Below are 12,161 nucleotides of genomic sequence, written 5' to 3' on the forward strand. Positions count from 1 at the left end.
TAAAAACAACAACAAGAAAATTCTACCATTTGCAAAACATGGATGGACCTTGAACGCATTATGCTAAGTGAAATAAGGTAGACAGAGAAAGACAAATACTGTATGATCTCACTTATATCTGGAATCTCTACAACAAAAGGAAAGTCTCAAAACTCATGGAAAAAGAGATGAAATTTGTGGTTGCCAGAAATAATGGTGGGAGGTAGAGGAAGGTGCTGTATGATGTACAGGACAATTGTTAAAAGAGTAAATCCTAAGAGTTCTCATCACAAGGAAACAATTTTTACCCATATTTCTTTTCTTCTTTCTTTTCTTTTATACTGTATTTATATAAGACGGATGTTAGCTGAACCTATGGTGTCATCATTTCACAATATATATAAATCAAACCATCGTTCTATAGGACTTAAACTTACACAGAGTTGTATGTCAGGTATTTCTCAACAAAACTGGAATAAAAAATGGAGTACCAGCTACCAAGATTAGAGATAGAGAAAGCTAAGAAATAGGATGCTTTTCCAGAATTCTGAACTGTTTCCTCGGTTTCAATGCCGTCTCCCACCCTCTGACCATTAAAAGTAAGGAATACCGGAGACCAAGAGAGGAAAGGAAAAAAAAATCACTTTGATGCAGTACAGGCCATCGGAACTGGGAAAGTTAGGATTGAAATTTACTTGGAGATATTCTCAATAGAATATCTCAGTGAAAACCACCTTCTGCAAACTTTGAAGACATGGAGGAGTGTAAACATGCGTGTGAATTCTAAATGTGTTAAAGGTTTGTCATTCCCAGCATCATAAGGTGTTAAAGACACCCAGAAAGTTTTCTTTCTTGATTTCCTTGGACTGTCTCATAATTTAGTACCTGAGAGACATAGACATTTTATTTCTACTTACATAATATAATTTAAAGGGGGTGTAATGCATAATGCCTCTCCTTTGATTAAAAAAATGTTTTTTTCTGAAAAATAAACTACAGCATTCATGGAGAAAGCAAAAATTGTCATAGTAACAAAAGTAAAAATGCCCATCTGGGCTCCTGGTGTGTCTGTGCCTTTCACTGCTTTGTGCTTTTCCTTTTTTTTTTTTTTTTTTTTCCAAGGCATAGCAAGAGATCTTGTTGAATAAAAAAGATTTTATGAATGCATTTCTCAGTGAGAAGGCACACCTGTGATATCAAATCACAAAGGACCGGGACCACAAAGTGTTAAAACTACACAGAAAGCTGAATACACGTAAAGTCTTTCCCAGAATATTTCAATGGGGATCTTACTTGAACACGATCTCTTTAAGGACTGCTTCTCTTAAAACATTATAAAATTACTTATAAAATAATTATTGCTTAAACAAATTGGTTTTTATGAAGCATAGGTTTGTATGTCACGTTAATCTTGCTCAACTATTGACTCTGCCAGGATAGTCCAGTTTCTAATATAAATACCAGAAATGAGTTAAGAATAATTCTGAAGTGAGATTACAATTTTATCAGAAAAAAAATTATCTCAAAAGCATAAATGTAAGTAATAAACATTTGTAATTGTGATTAGTTCATACAATATTATTAAGGTATATAAAATTAAATGCTGAGCATACTTACAATATTTACCCAAAATTAAGATGTAGAAGAAGACAGGACCAGATGTCATTTCCTTCTTTCTGAGCAACTGATTAATAAAAGTGAATACAATTTGGTCTTGGTTTCTGAGTCGCACACAGCTCACGGTGGTTGTGTGCTATTTCTGTCTGCAATCTTAGCAGCTACAAAGCAGTTCACCCTCCTTCCTCTCTCATTTCCTCTCCCTCTCTTTCCATTCCCTTTTCTTTTCTTTCTTCCTTTCTGTTTCTCAGAATCTCTCCTCCCACCCTCCTTTGCAAAAAGTCTTAATATCCTTCTTTACACCCTCTCCACACACACCCCCCCAGCAGACGTGCGCGCGTGCGCACGCGCGCGCATACACACACACACACACACACACACACACACACACACACACACACAAAAGAGGGAACACAAAGCTGAGCAGTGAGCAAAAGTTTCAGACAGAGAACATACAAGCTCTTCTTGACTCTAAACATCTTGTTTCTATGTCCTGCCGCAGTGTACAAATGAGAGTGTGTGTGAACTGACAAATGTCCGAGCTGATCAAAGTCACACTACTAGAAAGAAACTGAGCTAGAGATACATTACAAATGAAAACTATTTTTTCTCCTCAGTGACTTGGGACTAGGAAAAGAACAGAACTACACGGGGCAAAATGCCTTTGTGGAATTAACTATAAGGCAAGGATTAAAATGTAACTGTAGCATTCTTTTGTAATCTGAGTTTAGGCATTTGAATGATAGGATATTGTTTATAGAAAAATACAAAGGAATAAAAAACAAATTTTAAATTTTCTTGAGCCCATGAATTTGACTGCAGTGGAGAGAGCACGACAAGTCATTGGTTGTGGAGTAAAGCCTTCCTGGGTTTGAATCATGGTCTGATTCAAACTATAGTTGTGTAGTTGCTTGCTCTTGGCTGACCTTTGGTTTTCTGGAGGAAAATATCTGGAGGAAAAAGGCAAGGTGGCTGGGATGATCAGCATAGTGCATACTGAATATCTGGCATAGGTTCTAGGGCATAGTAGGTGGTTACCAAATGGCAGCCATTCATACGATGATGACTTGTATAAGTAGGAAAAAAAAAGGAAAGGAAAACAAGGAAAAACATTTCCATGCAGTGCTTTCTTCTTTTAACCAGGCTATATCATTCTTATTTTTCAGTTTGCTAATTTATTGCTAAAGCAATGGGCAGCACCTTGCCATGAGAAACTTGCTCATGAGGTTAATGCCTCCTAATCTCTCTCTACATATAGACTCTATGTAAGTTACACATCATGATATCATTTATTTCATCACAGGAAGCCCTTTCTTTTTTCTTTCTTTCTTTCTTTCTTTCTTTCTTTCTTTCTTTTTTTCAGGAAGCTTATTTCTAAAATGTGGCTAAAAGTTTATATTAACACTACTTTTCTTTTTTCCTGTAGAAGTAATTAATACCATGAAAGGAGAAATGAGGTATAGGAATCTTTATAAGTCCTTTATTTATCAGATTTATTCAATGAAGATACTGTTATTTTAGTAGAAATGTTTATGGTTAACTGAATTTGAATGCTCATTTAATGATCAGTAAGTGTTCATTCAGTGTTTATTCTTTATAATAATACTTGAAATGACTTAAGTGATAAACGATTTTTTATTTATTTTAGAAACAGTGTTTCCTAGAAGGATGCTAAGGGGCATATTAGGGCAATATCTGAAGGGAAGCCCATAGGAAGCTTCTCAACAGTAAAGCTGAGGCACTTGCTTTGGGAATCTTCCAGCAGAAAGTCGTTTTCAAAGTAATCCTGATGTTATTTTGTTAGCTTTGAGCATTTTGTCTGAGCTGATGATACAATTAGTGGGCCAGTAGTCAGGAAGTACTTTTAACAATATATACATGCATTGTATTTTTAATCTCAAATTATCCATGCTAAACTTCAAAATAATTTCTCATTTCACTAAGATTGTAGTATATTTTACTAAAAATGGATATTTATCTGGAGGAACAATTTAAGACTTTTTTTTTTTTAAATAGAATATCACTTCTTTCTTATTTTAAGCCAATACAATGAATCTGGAGTATTAGTTTCATATAGGTATATTGGTGGAAAAAACCCAGGAGTGAAAAAAAAGTACCCTTACCATACAGTGCAGCAGGCACTATTGGGATTTTGGACCAGAAAATTATTGTGAGGTGCTATCCTTTGCATTGTAGAATATTCAGCAGCATCCCTGTCCTCTACCCACTAGATGTCAATAGCACTCTCTAGTTGGAACAATTAAACACATCTCCAAACTTATGCAAACGTTCCCTGGGGGGCAAACTTGCTCCTGGTTGACAACAACTGCATTGTAGACAAAGCCTTGCCTGAACAATATTTAACTATTGATTTTTACTTAATAATTAAAGTAGAATTCTTCTCACTTAAACTTCTAATTAAAATGTATTTTCTTCTTTTGTTGTTCTGCAATTTAAAGACATACATTAAAGAGTTTTAAAAAGAGATGGTGTATGTTCCTAGCCTTCTCTTCCTGCTCATATCGTTTAATTCCAAGCTTACGTTATGGGTCTGATAGGATCTGTGACGTCATTCCCTCTGTTTGGCTGAATATTTACTTCATGGTTTTCCACATCAGATTTGGTGGTGATTCAGGCTAACAGTTAACACCCCTTCTTACCTTGGAGTCTCTTTTAAAATCTTATTGAGACTCTCTGAATAATCACAAAACTTTATATTTGAAAAGTACTTCTCAGAACAACCTAGAGTCAAGCCAGATAAGCATTATCAACCTGTGTGCACTGTATAGATTCAAATTTCTAATCTGTGGTTTTTCCTTCCCACGACCACTGAACTATTCTAGTACATTTTTAGCATCATATTTTAAAATTTGATAATGATACTCAAAGGTTTTTTGTCTATGTGTCTCAACATATTTGCCACCATCAGTTCCAACAGTAGAAAGAACCATTTTGCTTAATGTGTTTTTTAAATTTTTTTTAAAGTTTACTTATTTATTTTTGAAAGAGAGTGAGAACCAGCGGGCGAGGAGCAGAGAGAGAGGGGGGAACAGAGTATCAGAAGTGGGCTCTGGGCTGATAATAGAGAGCCGGTTGCGGGGCTCAAACTCATGAACCATGAGATCATGACCTGAGCCAAAGTTGGACACTTAGCCAATTGAGCCACTCAGGCTCCCCTAAATGTTTGATTGCAGACCTGGGAAAGTCTCAATGAAAGAGATTGGTAAGATCTCAATCAGAGCCTCATGATTCAAAGATATTCGGGCAATAGTAAACCAACTCTTGAATCAAGACTAAGTGCGATCCCGGAGCTAAAATGCATGCTGTCAAATGCATGGATCCCATGGATCCATTCCTAATTGACAGCTGTCAACCAGGCAATACTCTTGAGACACTCATCATTTCTAAGTCATACCAAGGCAATTTTAGCTATCTCAATTTAGCATTAATTACACAATTCTGAAATGAAATGACTTCTGGAGAATGATATGAAGTAAGATGTGCACTGGGACAGAGCAATGAAGAGGTACAGGTATTTCAAGAGACATTTTATACGGAATCTAAACAATTTCACTCTAGACGGAAGCTATTATGTCATTTTAGGAGAAAATCAACAATTAAATGTAAACCAAATCCCATGTGGATTCGTGTGTTGCCTTGATGGTTATAATAGGGGTGTGACAGAATTGAGTAATCCTCTGTGAAACCGATGGTGTGAAGAAGGCAAGGACATGGTTAACAAGCTCAACACCATCTATCCATGTATGTATCTATCTGTTTGTCTATCAATCATCACCTTATGCAGTAGATATCAGTTGATGGTTTTTGTTAAGTGAAAATTATGTACATAATTTAGTATTACTAACCTTGCCTTACTTAGTTTCTTCAAACAATTGTAATTGATGACCTTCAAGTTTCAGGCTCCTTGTATCAAGATTGAGCCTACCTAGTTCAAGACCAACAGTATAAAAGGAGAAATAAAGTCTGTTGCTTGAGCCAGTAGATGGGGTCTGGAAACTAAACCTGCTGGTTCATATCTAGCAGCCTGAATGCTCTCTGAGCAGCCATCTCTGTCCCTTCTTCTGCACATGCCCGTTGTTCCTGCTCAGTCGTGATAAGCTTCAGCTGCTTCAGGTTCCTAGCTGGAGCTTCGGCATCCATGCTGCCTTGCCTCTAACCCCAGCTCACTTGCCTATGATTTAGCTTGTTCTTCACTCCATGGGGTTGACCCTACAGGAGATTTACTGCTCTTAGCCCTAGCTTCCTAATCCCAGTGTTCTCCCTTTAATGCACTGCCAGTCTGCTGCTGATGCCTCTGCATGGCTCACCCAAGACTGCCTGATCTATACAAGGGGCATCTCCTACATGCTGGAAGAAAACATAAATCAGAAAAGTAAAGATGGCTTGTTCCAGTAGTGTCAGTAGAGGATGGCAAGTTACGCTCCCAGTTTTGCCACTGATTAGACATGTAACCTCTGATAAGTCACTTAAATGCCCTGGTCCTCGGTTGTCTCACCTGTGAAATCAATAGTTGATCTTTCATTTATTTATTTTGTTAAAGATTTATTTATTTAAGTAATTTATTTATTAAGTAATCTTTACACCCAACATGGGGCTTAAACTCACAATCCCCAGATCAAGAGTCGCACGCTCTACTGATGGAGACAGCCAGGCATCCCAACAATTGATCTTTTAGAGGAATTATAACTCTGTAATTTTATGAAATATAATAATCTGCTTCAGAAAAAATGACAAATTGGGGCGTCTGGGTGGCTCAGTTGGTTAAGCATCCGACTTTGGCTCAGGTCATGATCCCGGGGTTTGTGGGTTTGAGCGCTGCATCAGCTCTGTGCTGACAGCTCAGAGCCTAGAGCCTGCTTCAGATTCTGTGTCTCCCTCTCTCTCTCTGCACCTCCCCCATGTGCTTTCTCTCTCTCTTCAAAAATAAATAAACATTAAAAAAATTAAAAAAAAGAAAAAAATAAATTATTATGGAGACAGAATTCATACATATGAATTACCTAAAATATATTTTTACCCGATTTTTCAACAAATGTAAATTGTTGCCATGAGTATAATGTTGTAAAGAAGGTATGAGAAGGTGTCAAGGAGGCTGGTACAGACAACTAGGTGGGGTCAATTATGGATGATCCTTTAGGGAAGAAAATCTGTGTAGTGAATATGGAAGACAAAGAAAGTCATGGGCTGACAGGGAGTCACAGAAACAACATTTTACTTCAAAAACAAGTGCGTGTAAACATGTGCAAACAGCAAATCCGGATGGGTCTAGGCCAAAATATAAACAAGAAATGCTATTGTAAAGTTGTGGAGTAATTAATCACTTGTTGGAAAGTGTCAGACATGAGGTTGACTAGATAACAAAAAGTAGGATATAAAAGTTGATATCAATTTCTGAGCAGTAAATTGATATAATAAAAAAAAAAAAGACTAATAAAGACGACTAGTCTCATGACCGTGTGATGCAAAAGATGAGAAAGAACAGACTTTAGCTACGGAGACGAGGCTGTTGTGTAACAGATGTAAGTCAGCTATTTGGGTTTGGTGTCACTGCAAAGGCTGCAAACACCAGTCGCTGCCAGAAAGAAACCTGTTCTAATTATGGTTGATTATGAACAGACTTTGACTATTTGTTTATCTATTTATTTTGTTCAGACTTTGACTTTAGATGAGGGATGTCCAATGGAAGTAAAAAATGAGCCACGTGTGCAATTCAAAATTTTCTAGTAGCCACATTAAGAAAGTAAAAGGAAATAGGTAAAATTAATTTTAATAATACATTTTATTTAACTCAATATATCCACTATATTACCATTTCAACGTGGAATCAGTATGAGAATTATTAATGGGTATTTAAGTCCTTTTTTAAATTTTTACTATCTTTGAAATCTGGTATGTATGTGTGTTACACACACAGCACATCTCAGTTTGGGCTAGCCACATTTCAAGTACTCAGGAACCATGTGTGGTTAGTGGCTATCATATTGGACAGTGCAGCTCTAGAGGAGGACACAAGAGGTTTTCTTTAAGATCCCATCAGAAGTTTTTAGATATTAAGAGCAAATAAAAATAATCATTTTATAAGTAAGTAGAATTTTAACAAAAACAATGGGAACAACATAAGGTTACCAACCAGTTTTATCAAGTAAAAAAATTAACAACAGCAACAAAAGCCTTACTTACCATTTTTTGGGCATCATTTTATGAATCTGAGGACGTTTGGTTACTGCACAATTAGGGAAAATACAATGTTCAAACACAAAACAGTCCTTTAAACTAAACACAATTAGTTTCATAAAACATGATGACATTGTATTTATTTTTCTTGTTTCATTGCAAATCAGTAACGACTTCTCCAGATACTATCTGTGGACCATAATTTAGGAACTACTGATCTAGTCTAGGCTCAGAATCTGTTTGGTAGCTCAAGTCCTTTAAAACCCTGGTAGACTGCTAGTGCCTTTGATTTTGGGGCACTCAGCAGTTAACCAAAGTTTTTAGAGTCTGGATCAATCAATCTAGGGGCTGCCTTTGTAGGTCTTCCTTTTAGTATGTGCTGGAGTTCCTAACCCTGTTTTAATGGCAGCTAACTTGGCTTCTGCTTCAAAGCAAGGAGAATAATATATGGGTCCATGTGGCAGAGCTAATCTTTCATCTAATGCCAGGATACATTCTAGTGATTGGTGCTTAATGAAGGGAGGTATTGTTACCCCTGTAACTCAGAGGTGATCCTGTGGGGCATTTTGGAGAAAGGTTGGGAAGCCAGGGTTTCCTTATTTCTTTGGCTCCTTCTAAGTATTCCTCTTCCTAGTCTGGACCCTAATTTTTGATTTGGGTATGTAATTGGACTTTTATAGTGCTGTAAAGAAATCATCACCTGACCTAAAAGTGATCTTTGTAGAAAAGGCCTTTCTTACTTTTTTTTGTCTTTTTTCCTAAAGGCCTCTCAGTCAATATCCACTAGATTATGCTGTTATAAAATGCAACCACAAAAATCTCAGTTGCTCAAATCAACAGAAATTTGTTTCTCACTCTACATGACCATCATGGGTCAGTAGGAGGCTCTGGTCATTATGGTCTCTCAGGTATCGGGTTGATGGAGGTTTCATAATGACACATGCATCCATGATCATCAGGGCAGGAAGAAGGTAACATGGTAAATTGCACACTGGCTTTTAAAGATTCTACCTGAAAGTGATATACATCATATCTGCTCACATTTCATTGGCCTAATTTCAAAATGATTAGGGAAGGGACAATTCAACCATGTGCCTGGAAGAAGAGGAACAGAAATATTATGATGAAGAGCACTAATGACAGCTTCAATCTGCCTTTCTGAATACCGGTAAGCATAATACACTAATCTCTTTTCTAAGGCAGACATTCCAGAAGTCAAATCTAGTCACAATATCAAGCCCACAGATCAGGATCTCTGAATGACATATAAAATGGGTACTTCTGACATGATATCTATCTGTGGCTTCTCTTGACTAATCATATACGAACTAAAAAGACACACTATCCTCCCCCAATATGCAGTGGTGGAACAGGGACAAGATAATCACAATGAATATTCTTACTAGAAAGCAGAAGGTGAGGAGAAACCCTATAGATAGTTGTGGGTAGAAATTTTGAAATTCTGCTGGGCAGATGAGGTGAGGCTCCTTATCCTGAGGATGGGGAATGTTTGTTAATTGGCTGAGTCTACTCCCTGGAAGGGGCTCCCCTGTCCATTGTTCACCGTGGCCCTCGGTCTGCACACTGGAGGGTCCTTCCTTTGTATTATATGATTTTCCACGTTGAAGAATATGTTCTTCCACATTAGAGTTGGGGGCTGAACAGAATATACAGCTTCCTTTTTTTAAAAATTTTTTTAATGTTTGTTTTTGAGAGAGAGAGAGAGAGAGAGACCGAGTGAGCGAGCAGGGGAGGAGCAGAGAGAGAGGGAGACATAGATTCTGAAGCAGGCTCCAGGCTCTGAGCTGTCAGCACAGAGCCCAACATGGGCTTGAACCCACGAACCATGAGCCAAAGTCTGATGCTTAACCAACTGAGCCAGCCAGGTGTCCCTATACATATTCTTTTTTCCTTTCAGATGGTTGGGTATCTAAGGTTGTTTCATAAATAGAACAATCACCATTTTTGCTTTTAAGCTGAGGTTGATAGTCTTTGTAGTAGTACATCTCTCTCAAGGACTTATTGTGTTCTTATTTATTTGATTCCAATTAACTTCATGTGTTGATGGCCACCTCAATAGTTCTTTTCTCAGAAAAGTTTTGTGGACACAATTTCCTGATTTACCATGCTACTTTTTTTTGCCCCCATACCTATGTATCTCTTTGTATTTAATGACATAATTTCAAGTAACTTGAGTCCATTAAGTTTTGTTGGGGCAGCCACTTCCTGTCTTCTCCCAGAGCTATTTGGTCACACTGAAAGACTTTACTGAACCACAGTTTGTTGGGTCTTTGCTCTTTCAATTATATTTTTTACTGGTTGTAGATGAAAAGCACACAGTTCTCCCAATCCTTCAAGGGCTGAATTTCTGGATTCTATTTCTTTTTCTTTTCTTTTCTTTTTTTCCCCAAACTGGACAATTCTCTGCTAAGTTTATTTGCTTTTTATAAAATCTTATGAAACATAGACAATGACAACCAGCAACAGCAACAACTAAATTTCTATAATCTCTTGTCCTAGGATTATAAATTCTTTAGGTACACCATCTGCTTGCCAGGTTATCAATGGTGACGATATTACTAAATGCTTTGTCACTATGCAACATGGATAACTATCCTTAAAGCTTTGACAACAGTTTCTTTCCTATGTGCCCCCTGGCCTTTAAGTCAATGCCATATGTTCTCTTTTTGTTATGACAGCACACCATGTCTAGTTACCAATTTCTGAATCAGCCAGTATATGCTAGGTGTGTGTGTGGGGGGCTGCAGTAAGAAACATCTCCCATGGAAGTTTATTTCTCACATTATGATCACTCAGGGACCTGACAATATTCTGTCTTGATACATATTTCCACAATTGTTGTGGTAGGAAAAAGGGAAAGTGGCATGCCATACCCTCGTCCTAAGACATGACAGGTGATAGTTTTAATCGCATGACTTTATATTGAATGACTAAGTTGCCAATTTCCCAGTCTGGGATGGAAGAATTGTTGCTTTCTACCCTTATCAATTATCAGTTATGCCTGCATTTTAGCTTTTCTTATTTATGACAATCCACTTCCCATTTTTGTATTCATCAGAATTCCCTGGAGTGCAGATGACAGAAATCCAACTCAGTCAAGTTCATCAAGTCTCTTTGTCTATTTCCATAGGTCTCTTCCTCCTTTCTCTATTTTTTTTTTATCTCTGCTTCTCTATGCTTTATTACTTTAGATAGATTTTCTCTGTGTGGTTGACATAATGGCTGTTGTTAATCTCTGGTTCTTATCTTTTCTGGTCCATGATCCCCAAAGCAAGGAAACATCTCGTTGTCTAATTAAAGAATTGTTGGTGCAGGTCTCTACTTTTAGGTTACATGTTTGGCCATGAATTAAGCATTGTGTCTACGAGAAAAGAACCTTATAATTATCTGAGACTAGGTTTTGCATTTACTTTATGATTAGAAGGTAGAATAGGACACATTATCAGAAGATAGAAGATGGGTAGGATTGGTGAGCAGATACACAGTCTACCACAATCCAGAACTTTCCTCTGCCAGTAAGTATAGAAGGAAGTAGTACCAAGGCTGAAAATGTTTAGGAGATATACAGAGATAGTATAAGTAAGAAGAAAATGGGGCAAGGGTTGGGGGTGAAGACTGAGAAAAAGAAAGATTGACAAAGGTAAAGACAGATGGTAAATAATTTACAGATGGTAACTAAAATGGATCAGTAACTAAACTGAGTGAGAATGTTGTCAGGTTTTTTGAGTTGGTGTATACGAACTTATGGAGATCATGAAAAGTAATTGTCACAATAGTCATAAAAGCAAATATTAAAAAAGTAACATATAATTATGCAATTAAGTTTATGATTTTGCTATGTGAAGACAGATCAGTTCTGTCATATTCCTCTTCTCCTGGTGAGATAACACTCTTCAGGCTGTGTGACTAAAGTAAGAAGGTGTTGGAATAAGAAATCCTAGTTGTGAAAACAAAAATGTGTCTCCTATTTCTCGTTTAATCTTCTTTTAGAATTACTAGAGGTCAACTGGGATTTCTAATTTATGTTCCAGGCCCGTGTTAGCTTGTCATGAAATAGCTTCAGGGAATTTCTCAGCTATTGTCCCTTCTAGAGACTAATCGAACTTGGGTCGGGGGGGTAAAAATCTTAATGAAGACATTTTTTGGCAGCTCTTGATTCCTTACATGTTTATAGCTTGGTATTTACCTTTTGAAATGTGAAGTTGGGTTTTCTCCACAATGTGTCAATCTGTAAATATATCAAATAGACATACATTTATAAGGGTCAAATGCCATACCAAATTTGCTGTAGGGAAGTTAGGAATTTTCTGGGTGGAATATTGTGGTACATGTGTACTTGTTGGAACCAA

General features: G+C 37.1%; 1 protein-coding gene across 9 annotated transcripts in view; it reads right to left on the reverse strand.

The window, feature by feature from the left end:
- Positions 1-1,907, reverse strand: part of RXFP1 (relaxin family peptide receptor 1) — a 110,987-nt gene extending 109,080 nt beyond the window's left edge. For 8 of the 9 annotated variants that reach the window (XM_019441136.2, XM_019441134.2, XM_019441135.2 and 5 more), the window contains exon 1: positions 1,597-1,898. In XM_019441136.2, the coding sequence (XP_019296681.1) occupies positions 1,597-1,645 (49 nt within the window). In that variant the 5' untranslated portion in view covers positions 1,646-1,898. Of the gene's footprint in view, positions 1-1,596 lie in introns of all 9 variants that reach the window. The other variant, XM_019441139.2, reaches the window with a different exon arrangement.
- Between the last annotated feature and the right edge of the window lie 10,254 nt (positions 1,908-12,161).

This window comes from Panthera pardus, unplaced genomic scaffold (assembly GCF_024362965.1).
Source record: "Panthera pardus isolate Hobbes unplaced genomic scaffold, ASM2436296v1 HiC_scaffold_13, whole genome shotgun sequence".
Classification (NCBI taxonomy): domain Eukaryota; kingdom Metazoa; phylum Chordata; class Mammalia; order Carnivora; family Felidae; genus Panthera; species Panthera pardus.